At 41.9% G+C, this 13,205-nt stretch overlaps 1 protein-coding gene across 1 annotated transcript; it reads right to left on the reverse strand.

The window, feature by feature from the left end:
* Window positions 1-5,777: 5,777 nt before the first annotated feature.
* On the reverse strand, window positions 5,778-12,110 carry MEX3C (mex-3 RNA binding family member C). Its single transcript, XM_077282210.1, has 2 exons — window positions 11,663-12,110; window positions 5,778-8,831 (listed from the first exon to the last, which is right to left on the reverse strand). The coding sequence occupies exons 1-2, from the start codon at window positions 11,940-11,942 to the stop codon at window positions 7,636-7,638; spliced, it is 1,476 nt and encodes a 491-aa protein (XP_077138325.1). The 5' UTR covers window positions 11,943-12,110; the 3' UTR covers window positions 5,778-7,635.
* Between the last annotated feature and the right edge of the window lie 1,095 nt (window positions 12,111-13,205).

The raw sequence follows: 13,205 nt of genomic DNA on the forward strand, positions 1-13,205 counted from the left end.
CTACTATAATACTGCTCCTATGTACAAGAATATAACTACTATAATACTGCCCCTATGTACAAGAATATAACTACTATAATACTGCCACTATGTACAAGAATATAACTACTATAATACTGCTCTCCTATGTGCAAGAATATAACTACTATAATACTGTCCCTATGTACAAGAATATAACTACTATAGTACTGCCCCTATGTACAAGAATATAACTACTATAATACTGCTCTCCTATGTGCAAGAATATAACTACTATAATACTGTCCCTATGTACAAGAATATAACTACTATAATACTGCCCCTATGTACAAGAATATAACTACTATAATACTGCCCCTATGTACAAGAATATAACTACTATAATACTGCTCCTATGTACAAGAATATAACTACTATAATACTGCCCCTATGTACAAGAATATAACTACTATAATACTGCTCCTATGTACAAGAATATAACTACTATAATACTGCCCCCCTATGTACAAGAATATAACTACTATAATACTGCCCCTATGTACAATATAACTACTATAATACTGCCCCCCTATGTACAAGAATATAACTACTATAATACTGCTCCTATGTACAAGAATATAACTACTATAATACTGCTCCTATGTAGAAGAATATAACTACTATAATACTGTCCCTATGTACAAGAATATAACTACTATAATACTGCTCCTATGTACAAGAATATAACTACTATAATACTGCCCCCCTATGTACAAGAATATAACTACTATAATACTGCCCCCCTATGTACAAGAATATTACTACTATAATACTGCTCCTATGTACAAGAATATAGCTACTATAATACTGCTCCTTATGTACAAGAATATAACTACTATAATACTGCCCCTATGTACAAGAATATAGCTACTATAACACTGCCCAATGTACAAGAATATAACTACTATAATACTGCCCCCCTATGTACAAGAATATAACTACTATAATACTGCCACTATGTACAAGAATATAGCTACTATAATACTGCTCCTTATGTACAAGAATATAACTACTATAATACTGCCCCTATGTACAATATAACTACTATAATACTGCTCCTATGTACAAGAATATAACTACTATAATACTGCCCCTATGTACAAGAATATAACTACTATAATACTGCCCCTATGTACAAGAATATAACTACTATAATACTGCCCCTATGTACAAGAATATAACTACTATAATACTGCCCCTATGTACAAGAATATAACTACTATAATACTGCCCCTATGTACAAGAATATAACTACTATAATACTGCCCCTATGTACAAGAATATAACTGCTATAATACTGCTCCTATGTACAAGAATATAACTACTATAATACTGCCACTATGTACAAGAATATAACTACTATAATATTGCCCCTATGTACAAGGATATAACTACTATAATACTGCTCCTATGTACAAGAATATAACTACTATAATACTGCTCCCCTACATACAGGAACATAACTACTATAATACTGCTCCTATGTACAAGAATATAACTGCTATAATACTGTTCCTATGTATAAGAATATAACTGCTATAATGCTGCTCCTATGTACAAGAATATAACTACTATAATACTGCCCCTATGTACAAGATTATAACTACTATAATACTGCCCCTATGTACAAGAATATAACTACTATAATACTGCCCCTATGTACAAGAATATAACTACTATAATACTGCCCCTATGTACAAGAATATAACTACTATAATACTGCCCCTATGTACAAGAATATAACTACTATAATACTGCCTATATGTACAAGAATATAACTACTATAATACTACCCCTATGTACAAGAATATAACTACTATAATACTGCCCCTATGTACAAGAATATAACTACTATAATACTGCCCCTATGTACAAGAATATAACTACTATAATACTGCTCCTATGTACAAGAATATAACTACTATAATACTGCCCCTATGTACAAGAATATAACTACTATAATACTGCTCCTATGTACAAGAATATAACTACTATAATACTGCCCCCCTATGTACAAGAATATAACTACTATAATACTGCCCCTATGTACAATATAACTACTATAATACTGCCCCCCTATGTACAAGAATATAACTACTATAATACTGCTCCTATGTACAAGAATATAACTACTATAATACTGCTCCTATGTAGAAGAATATAACTACTATAATACTGTCCCTATGTACAAGAATATAACTACTATAATACTGCTCCTATGTACAAGAATATAACTACTATAATACTGCCCCCCTATGTACAAGAATATAACTACTATAATACTGCCCCCCTATGTACAAGAATATTACTACTATAATACTGCTCCTATGTACAAGAATATAGCTACTATAATACTGCTCCTTATGTACAAGAATATAACTACTATAATACTGCCCCTATGTACAAGAATATAGCTACTATAACACTGCCCAATGTACAAGAATATAACTACTATAATACTGCCCCCCTATGTACAAGAATATAACTACTATAATACTGCCACTATGTACAAGAATATAGCTACTATAATACTGCTCCTTATGTACAAGAATATAACTACTATAATACTGCCCCTATGTACAATATAACTACTATAATACTGCTCCTATGTACAAGAATATAACTACTATAATACTGCCCCTATGTACAAGAATATAACTACTATAATACTGCCCCTATGTACAAGAATATAACTACTATAATACTGCCCCTATGTACAAGAATATAACTACTATAATACTGCCCCTATGTACAAGAATATAACTACTATAATACTGCCCCTATGTACAAGAATATAACTACTATAATACTGCCCCTATGTACAAGAATATAACTGCTATAATACTGCTCCTATGTACAAGAATATAACTACTATAATACTGCCACTATGTACAAGAATATAACTACTATAATATTGCCCCTATGTACAAGGATATAACTACTATAATACTGCTCCTATGTACAAGAATATAACTACTATAATACTGCTCCCCTACATACAGGAACATAACTACTATAATACTGCTCCTATGTACAAGAATATAACTGCTATAATACTGTTCCTATGTATAAGAATATAACTGCTATAATGCTGCTCCTATGTACAAGAATATAACTACTATAATACTGCCCCTATGTACAAGATTATAACTACTATAATACTGCCCCTATGTACAAGAATATAACTACTATAATACTGCCCCTATGTACAAGAATATAACTACTATAATACTGCCCCTATGTACAAGAATATAACTACTATAATACTGCCCCTATGTACAAGAATATAACTACTATAATACTGCCTATATGTACAAGAATATAACTACTATAATACTGCTCCTATGTACAAGAATATAACTACTATAATACTGCTCCTATGTACAAGAATATAACTACTATAATACTGCTCCTATATACAAGAATCTATTATCACGTAGACATACAAGGTTTTGCACTGTTGATGACGGTGCACTCTGGGGGCAGTGGAGAAGGATCTATATGATTACTGCCTCTTGCCTACACTCCTCCCCAGTTTACTAGAGAAGTGCCGTCCATTAGGAAGCGATCTGTAAACCAGTCCGTGACGTCGGCACGTCTGACTCTTGTTACACTGGAATGCAGCACTTTAGAGGAAGAAAATCAATGTTCTGATCTTCGGGGCATTAATAGGGAGCTTGGAGTAAATTATGTATGGACGTTGCTGTATGACACATACCATCATATGGTAAAACTGTGCAAAGCAATCTGATGTCGATGTAAAACACATCAATAAAGGCACGGCTGGCGGGAAGCCATTGGTACATTAGAACAGAAGAATAACTGGGTCAGCAGCGCAGGATGCAACATGGAGCAGGTGAAGCACTCAGCGTGGACTCACAACAAAGGCTGCAGACTTAAATCTACATAAAATAGTAATAACATGCTTCCATCAGTAAAATTGCAGCATTAGAGGGAATCTCAATTTCTACACCATATAGACTCAATTATATGTTGATTAATATTTGTTTATTTTTATAGCACTTTAAATATACATAACTCCAAAGCCTCTGCACAGATAGAGTGGAATCCCTGCATCCACCACTAGGTGGAGCATAGAAATCTGCTATATAAAACCATATGCCGTAGGCTCCCTCTAGTGGTGACCGCACGTAGTTAGAATATTTCTGAATGTGAAGTGTGAGCTCTATTTCAGTAAAACAGCAGAGACTACTAGAATCATGTTATAGAATATTTTAACAATTTAAAAAAAAACACTAAAAAAAAAAGTTTTCTATCAGATTTTAGGAAAGTTTGGTGACAATCATTCTCCCTGGGAATAAGCACCCATCTTTTTCGGACTTCGGAACTGCAAAGCAGTCAATTATATGCTGAATAATCTAGCTGTAATCCAGGTAGTTGGCCCTATATATAATTTATGCTATGGGTGCAGAAGAATCTATAAGTGATATTAATGGGGGGACAGTGTACTTCATTTTAGGGAGTATAATGTGCAGTGCTATTTTCAGGGGTCACAGTAAAAGTTATTATAGTCTGTGTCTCTTACTGTATATGATGTATACAAGTAGATTGTTTCTCACAGTTAATGCCTTACCGGGAGTCTGCTGATCAAAGATGATAGGAAAAGACAAAGCAGAGAGAATTACATTAGTAGGAACTGAAGAGAGAAGTGTGTGTTCCCTGAGGGAAGAGAAAAGAGGAGACACCAGGTCAAATGTAATTATAAAAGGACAGTTTAGAGAAGGCGTTGGCGTCTGGACTTGTGGTAAATCGGACGTGGCTTACAACCGCCATTAGACCCTTAGAAGGGACCAGACCAAAGTGAACAAATCCCGTGTGGCGTGGTATATAGGCCGTGTCCTGTGTGGTATATAGGGGATGTGCAGCACAGTATATAGGGGGGGGGGGGGATGTGCGGCGTAATATATACCATCAATAAAAGGCAGAAATAACTTAATGGAAACATGTCTTTATTAACGTTTAATATCCAAAAAATAAAACTCTTATAATTCTCTTTACAGCAAATATATAATATCAGTGCTTTGGCCGTAATAAGTTAAAGGCCCTTTATCATAAAATATATGGTTTTTAACCTTTACTCAAACTGAATTTATAATCCCTAGACGTCCCTACATATACATAACAAAAGTGTAGTAAAATTAGCAAATACTAAAGTATAGTAATAGATTTCCCCTACTAACGATCTGTCGTTAATATAAATGGTACACGCATCTAATGTATCGGGTAACTCCTTGGCTTGTTAGTTGCCGTGTACGATGCAATAATAGATTTTTAATTATTATTATTTTTTTTAAATATATAAAAACACATGCTTGGCGAATGTTCGTGCGAACTTGCTAAGACGGCAGCTAAAATGTTCCAATACTGACTCACGCTATTCTACAAGCGATTAGCATCGAAAGTTTGCAATACATTATAATAATAATATGCCATCAAGGCAAATATTAGAACCCCCAATCCCACCCCTCCCCCACCCCCCCCCGAAAAAAAATCTAAAATAAAAATAATCTCAGAACGATAAATCTGTAAACTTTTTTTTTTCTTAATATATATATTTATACGAAATGTAACTTCAAGTGGAAATAAAAAATAAAGATTTATATTTAATCGTCAGTACACGGACTATACAGCTTCAGTTTTGTGTTTGTGGGAAAAAAAAAAAAAAGGAAAAAAGTTTAAAAAAAATATATAAAAATCCTTAGGAGGTTTTTTTTTTTTTTTTTTTCAGTTTTTTTTTTGCTTGTTGATCTAGCCACAAAAAAAAAAAAAAATATTTATAAATATTCTGGACTTAAAAGATTTAACTAAATAAATCCACAGGCTGAAATGTAAAAATATATAAAAAAAAAAAATATAGAACTACACCTGCCGAAATGCACAATATGGCGCCGATGGTAACTCACTTATTACAGACCAGGTCAAGTAGTGTCCTTAAAAAAAAAAAAAAAAAAAAAACCCTAAAAGTAAAAAATATATATTTAATAGGAGAATATAGTCAAAAAAAATTCCCAGCCTTTCCCTTGGTTACATAAAGCTAAATTTTCATTCAAGTCACGGCTGGCTCATAAAAACTATTCACATTTACAATAGATTCGTATTTTCTTCTCTCCCGACAGATTGAATGACTTGATCAGACTAATAGAAGGAATGGAGCCTCCGCTATTAGCTGCGTTGTGCATTGTAAAGCTTTCAAACTTAATCCAGAGATTTCTATAAACTGGCAAACGATACAGTCCTTGTGGTAGTGTTTCCACTAAGAGCGCCCCTCGGTGGTGGGGTGTGGGGCGGCCGATTTAAAATAAAAAAATTGCAATACTGCCATATTAAATTTTCGACGCGCATCTCCAAATCTGAACATCTTTTATAAATTACACTCGTGGTCGGGGGAATCGAGCGGCGCCATATTTCGGGTTGGTGGTCCTTAAAAGGTAAACTTTTTTTTAATGATAAATTAAAGATCAACTTTTGCAAAGTTAGAAGTCTATGTGATAGGCCTTATTGTGCTTCCTTTTCGTGCTGACGGAGCTGTTTTATCTGCCTTATTCGTGCACTAAGAGACGCTGATTTGATCGGCAAGGACCCCATCTCCATTGTGAGGGTCTCCCATGTTCAGACACTATTCGCACTGGATACATAGTCACAGAAGAGGACAGATTCTTGGTACGGCTGCAGTTCAAACCAGCTACTTAACTGCATAAACTAAGGTAGATAAAACAGGACTTTTCAGCATGGAAATTTGGAAGCAAAATAAGGTGACGTAGATTACAAAGAATCGGAACTTTGAAAACTTTGCAAAACTTTAGTTACTCTTAAAATTTCTTCCAAACTTTGAAGCCGATCCAATCGATGTGAAGAAAACTTTCTATTGATCATTTCCTGTTTAAATTTTCTCTAAAGAATGTGTAACACTACAATTTTTGTTTCATCACTGGCAAATCTTGTTTAGGCAGTGGCAGAACTTTTCCACATTCTCTAGTTGCGGAATTAAACAATAGTCAATACCAAGAGCTGCATTCAGAATTCTGCAGGCTGCCAACCTGTCCTACAAGGAGGTCCACCAACCCCTCGTATTTCCCAGTATTATTTTCTTTACTGGTGTAAGTACAATAACTTTACATGAGTCAGAACTGCAGACGCTAAACTAAGCAGGGAGCGCCAGCTGCAGAATTCTGAATACAGCTCTGGATGTGGCTGAAGAAAAAAAAAAAAAAAATGATAACAAGACGCTCAGATGAGGAGCAGCTTCGTTTCGATCCTCGTCTTAATGACTCGTTAAAGGCAGTGGAATTGACAATAGAAATCTAGACACTTGTTTCCACCTATGTAAACATATTTGTGAATGTAAACTAACCGGAAATCATAATTTACCGTGTATACTATGCCGACATCGAACGTCCTAATGCCAATTAGCTGGACACCCCCAAAGTCATCCTGGGCATGCGGTAACTTGTTATAAGGAGGTGGTAGCAGCAGTTTTTGCTCTAGACTTAGCCTGACTCGCCCGTTCCATATATGCGACTATATAGATGTATATATACGTGTTAGAGGAAGATTGCTATAGAGTGTTTGCCTTTTAGATAAATATCTGCAATACATTTAAGAATGGATCTGTATGGCCTGGTTGACCGGAGACTGGCACACCGGGCAGCGGGGCACACCCTTCTGGCAGATCTTGTTAGCACATTCCATGCAGAAGAAGTTGTGGCCGCAGGGAACCAGGGCGGCGATGACCTCGTTGTCGAAGCAGATGACGCAGTCGTGCTTCCGCCTGGTCTCGGGCGGAGAACTGGACGTGGAGCCGCCGCTGGAAGAAGAGTAGCTGTTGGTACCATTGGAGAAGGCCGGGATGTAGATGGGAAGCCCACCCTCATTTGTGCTTGAAAGGTCACTTCTAATACTTCTCGGGAGAGGGTACTCCATACCCTCGGGAAAAGTGGGAGACATGCTGCCGCGACGCTGAGATTTTGCACCGACCTCGTTTCCAAAGCCGGAGAGGGAATTTGCTGGGTCGAAAGGAGCCCAGATAGTCTCGGAAGGAGATGGTACTGGATCAAAGGCAGAGGTGTCGGTGAGATCTTCCGAGGCCATGGCGGGCATAGTCTCCCCGAACCAGAAATTACTTGCGCTGAACGGGCTCGTTGGACTAAAATCGGCCAACCTGTTACTTCCTAAGTAGGAATCTGTAGAGCCGCTGCCCAAAGAACTGGAACTATCGTTGCGATAGTTGGAGACCATTTTATTTCGGCCAGGAGCGGTGGCGTTGGCGTTTAACCAGTTGGATGCCAGGCCGCTTGCTTCAAAGCTCACGTCGGTACCGTTATAGTGGAAATCGTTTTCTTCATTCAGCTCGATAAAGTTGCCGGTGCGCATGGCTATGTGCATCTCTATCTCCTCCCGGGCCCGGTCTACGTTCTCCGGCATCCCGGTGACCTCGAACACCGGCTCTTTGTCTCGGCTCGGAGTGACGATGTAGGTGTGGGTTTGCTGCTGGATTCGTTTTATCGTAGCTCCCTTTGGCCCCACCACGAGGCCGACCACCCGGTAGGGTACCCTCACTTGAACTGTAGTTTGACCTGGAAGGTTGGGGGTACTCTGGGTGCTGCCTACGGCGGGGCCGTTCTTGTTACGAGATGCTCGGATCATAGAAAAGTGTTCGGCTGCCGAGAGGATCTCTCTTTTGGCCATGGCAACGTCCTCTTTTCTTCCAGTGACGACAAATACTGGCTCCTCCCCTCTGACCGGAGTTTTAATGTAGGTGTTCGTCTTCGCCCTCAGAGCTTTGATCTTACAGCCTAAAGGGGGAGGTGGAAAAGAGAAAATATTAAAAATAGATTAATACTAAGGCCTCGGAGGATGAAAACCCATAAAATTGTCAACTTGTGATGTCCTCAGATCCTCAGTAGTGCAGCCTCAGGGTCGGGCCCATAATCTTATCACAAAGGGACTTTGTATAAGTTTTCTCATTTTTAAATGCATTTAAAGGGGCATTTGTATGATCAGGTGATAAGTGGGGACCCCAGAAACCCAGCACTAAATAATCAGATAATTCTTATATAATAAAACATAACATTTATTGTAAATAGAGATAAAAACAACAATCACGCCCTAAAAACCGTCCACTGTTTGGCTGTAGAAAAGATACAGGGTGCATGGAGTCCCTAATATCCACTTTATTATTATCCAGTGCCCTTATTATAGAGTATATTGATTTATTTGTTTGTCTGTTTGAATGTTCTGCTGTTTGTCTATCTTCTCTCACTTGAGAGCTTCTCAGGGTGAGTTAGGGGAGCCTACGTTGAGCGGGGGCGCCATTGCGCAGGTTTTCATAGGGTGCCAACCTCCGCAGCAAGGTAGGGTCTAGACAGTTTGATATTAGGGACTCCATGCACCCTGTATCTTTTCTACAGCCAAACAGTGGACGGTTTTTAGGTCGTGATTGTTGTTTTTATCTCTATTTACAATAAATGTTATGTTTTATTATATAAGATTTATCTGATTATTTAGTGCTGGGTTTCGGTGATTTATTTGTTTTTTTCTGGGCACTTTAATATTTTTTCTGTGACATTTTGATAAGTGGGGACCCCCCTGCTGCGTCATAGCAACTGACAGAATCGAAGACTTGTGTTAGGAAACCACAGTCCATTCAGATGGAACCAGTACTACAGAGATTGCGCATGCGCACGGCGCACGTTCTGTCTTCTGCGGTGCTGGTGGAAGGGCACGCTGGTGACCGAACACAATGGACCAGCAACATGGCTGAGCTGCCCTTGCAAGATGCGTGTTCCTTGCCTAGAAGGCTGGCCACTGTTGATAAGCGAGCGTGCGTCGAGGTGCTTGGGTACACAGAGTATTACGTACAGTGAAATAAGCGGAGCCTCGAGCATGGCGCTCGAACACTGATGATACTCGATGTGTACCCGAGCACACAGACGCACAAGATCGAACGGCGATCATCCTCGCTCATCACTACTGGCCACCTCTGATAGACTGCAGAGGTGGCCGGTAACATAAGTAACGAGCAGTAAACTATAGAATCAAAAATCCCTCTGTCCTTGAGACGACGTTTATCATTTTTACCCATTTACAGGGAATGTGTCATCAGAAAATGAGCTATTGTTGAGTGTGTTAATCAGAGGGAGCTTTCCCGGCATCGGAGCGGCGCCTCCTGGGTCATGTTACCCATCCATTACATAATCCTATTCCTGGAAATCTCATCCGATAGCTCTTCGTCAATGATACGAGCCGGCGACTTCTGGGCAGCAGAACGATGTCATGCTGTAAAAATACAGTGACGTCATCATCCCATTCTAAGTGAATGATCAATGGCTTCTCAGCAGCCTGCCCTTCCCCCGAGCCGTCCTCGCCTATGAAAGACACGGGTGCGGGCACACATCACTGCCACATGACCGCCCACAATGAAGATGGCTGCACCTTTCTAAAAGATTCTGCAATTCAACACCGGTGAAGATCCACACTAAAGGGGAACAAAAGGATTACATTCCGATGCTGATGTTTTGCTACAACTGTGTCCACTTTGGTTCATCTGCCAGCAAAAAGCACAGAACCTCCTCCTGTCCACAGATTAGCTACTTTGTATCCATTTGGAATTCACAAAGGATCTTCTCTCTTTAGACTGGATACAACTGTAGCAAACCCTCAGCTGTGAGAAGTATTCCGTCATCACGGACATGGGACTAGAGTCAGGAACTTTATTCTCAATAGTCTTTTAGGGGTTTCCTGAACCATTATTTTAAAGTGGGGGTTGTATGGGACTGATCCCCTCTCACATTGCCTGCACCAGAACTTCTCAGCACCATGATGGATCCCTCATCCCATGACCCCTGCAGCCAATCTCTGCTATCAGTTGGGATGTTACTGCTGCGGTGAGGATTGGGGGCCATCACACCATTTAGGTTTTGAAACAAACTTTTAAAGGCCTCCAGCCGATGACAAAATGTGCCTTCTAATCCCAAGTAAAGCCAGTGAGCAAAATGCTATGAAAAGGAGCACACACTTCTCTCACTCCCTCCTCTGCCCCTGGCGCGCGCACTCACTCCCTCCTCTGCCCCTGGCGCGCGCACTCACTCCCTCCTCTGCCCCTGGCGCGCGCACTCACTCCCTCCTCTGCCCCTGGCGCGCGCACTCACTGCACTCGCTCTCTCCTCTCCCCCGGCCGCACTCACTCTCTCCTCTCCCCCGGCCGCACTCTCTCTCTCCTCTCCCCCGGCCGCACTCTCTCTCTCTCCTCTCCCCCGGGCGCACTCTCTCTCTCTCCTCTCCCCCGGGCGCACTCTCTCTCTCTCCTCTCCCCCGGGCGCACTCTCTCTCTCTCCTCTCCCCCGGGCGCACTCTCTCTCTCTCCTCTCCCCCGGGCGCACTCACACTCTCTCCCCCGGCCGCACTCACCCTCTCCTCTCCCCCGGCCGCACTCACCCTCTCCTCTCCCCCGGCCGCACTCACCCTCTCCTCTCCCCCGGGCGCACTCACCCTCTCCTCTCCCCCGGGCGCACTCACTCTCTCCTCTCCCCCGGCCGCACTCTCTCTCTCTCCTCTCCCCGGCCGCACTCTCTCTCTCTCCTCTCCCCCGGCCGCACTCACTCTCTCCTCTCCCCGGTGCACTCACCCTGCCTCCCCACGATCTCGGCGACGTGCTCGGAGCTGGGCACCGGGACCAGCTCGTTGGTGTTGACGCTCTTCCTGCGCACGGTGACGGCGGCCTGCTCCGGGTACTGCGCCCCCAGCAGCAGCAGCTCTTCGGGATACACGGCCGTCTCCTCCTCCTCGGGCCTGTCCTCCTCCTCTGCCTCCACCGGGGCCTCCAGTGCGGCCAGCCTCACCCGGATCTCCTCCAGCTCCGGGGTCCAGGAGGCCGCAGTGCCGCCGCCTCCACCGCCGCCCGGCATGGCGATCACAGCGCACTCAGACAGCGGACGATCAACTCATGGATCCTGCAGACATCGCCCTCCCGCCCGCGCCGGCTCCTCCGCCTGCGCCCGGCCGCTCCACTTTTCCTTTCTTCCCACTCCTTTTTTTTTCTCTTTGTTTCTCCGAACCCGGCTGCACACGCCTCTAGTGCCCGCCCCCTGCACAACAGGCCGACAGGCCATTGGCTGTTAGACGAGTGAAGAAAACCTATTCTGGGCTGTGATTGGTGGATTCCAAATGACAATTACGCAGGAAGGGCGGGTGTTCGGGCTAGCAGGCGAGGGAAGAGGAAGTGTATGATTTAGTGGGCGGGGTTTACTGTGGTGACATCAGTGGGAGGGCCAGAGTCTGTGGAGTGAGGTCAGGTCACAGACAGGACGGGGCGGAGTCAGACGATATCGCAGGGGGCGGGGTCATCTTCCATCTGTCACCTATGGATTTAAAGGGATGAGTTTATGATATCTGCGTCCTTAACACTTTCATGACCGGCTCTTTTTTTTTCCTCTCTTTCTTCAAAAACTCATAACTTTATTATTTCTCCGTCGACATAGTCATATAAGGGCTTGATTTTTGCGGGGCGAGTTGTAGTTTTGGTTAACACCATTCATTGTATTATAGAATGTGCTGGAAAATGGGGAAAAAACAAAGTGCCGGGAAGTGGTGAAGATAAGATGCGTTTCCATCAGAATTTTTGGGTTTTGTTTTTATGGCCTCCGGTGTGTGGTAACAATGAGCCGGTCACGCGATTCCCCAGATCAGCGCTTGTGCGGTAACACCAGACTAAGAGGGGGTGTATTATTATCATTATTATTATTATTATTGGGTTGAAAAAAAGAAACTGAAATCTGTCAAAAATCTAACCATTAGTGGCGTCATTTTCTGCGAGCGGTATCTGGAGCTGTGGGAGGTTCTGCCCTATTGCGGCGTTTTTTAGTCAGTTTTCTGTGCAGATTTTTCCCATAGACTTCGTTAGATGCCAAAAAATCTGCTGATTAAACCCCCCCCCCACACACATTATTTTTTTGTGCGTTTACACAGCAGGGTGGAGGTACGTGTGTTGCCCCTTAGTGCTCTCCTCCACTACAATACTCCACTCATAGTTTTCATCTCTCCATACTGCATGATGCCCCCACTGCAGGGCCGGTGTTAGGCAAAGTGGGGCCCTAGGCAAAAGTTTAAAATGGGGCCGCAAATGCTAACATTGCACATCACACAGAAGCATTTCTGCTGTATTTACAAGC

Source organism: Ranitomeya variabilis, chromosome 1 (assembly GCF_051348905.1).
Source record: "Ranitomeya variabilis isolate aRanVar5 chromosome 1, aRanVar5.hap1, whole genome shotgun sequence".
Classification (NCBI taxonomy): domain Eukaryota; kingdom Metazoa; phylum Chordata; class Amphibia; order Anura; family Dendrobatidae; genus Ranitomeya; species Ranitomeya variabilis.

Coding starts and splice junctions, on each gene's coding strand:
- MEX3C (XM_077282210.1), bottom strand. CDS start 11,942: ATGCCGGGCGGCGGTGGAGGCGGCGGCACTGCGGCCTCCTGGACCCCG. Junction 8,832..11,662: donor CGAGATCGTGGGGAGGCAGG/GTGAGTGCACCG, acceptor CTCCCCCTTTAG/GCTGTAAGATCAAAGCTCTG.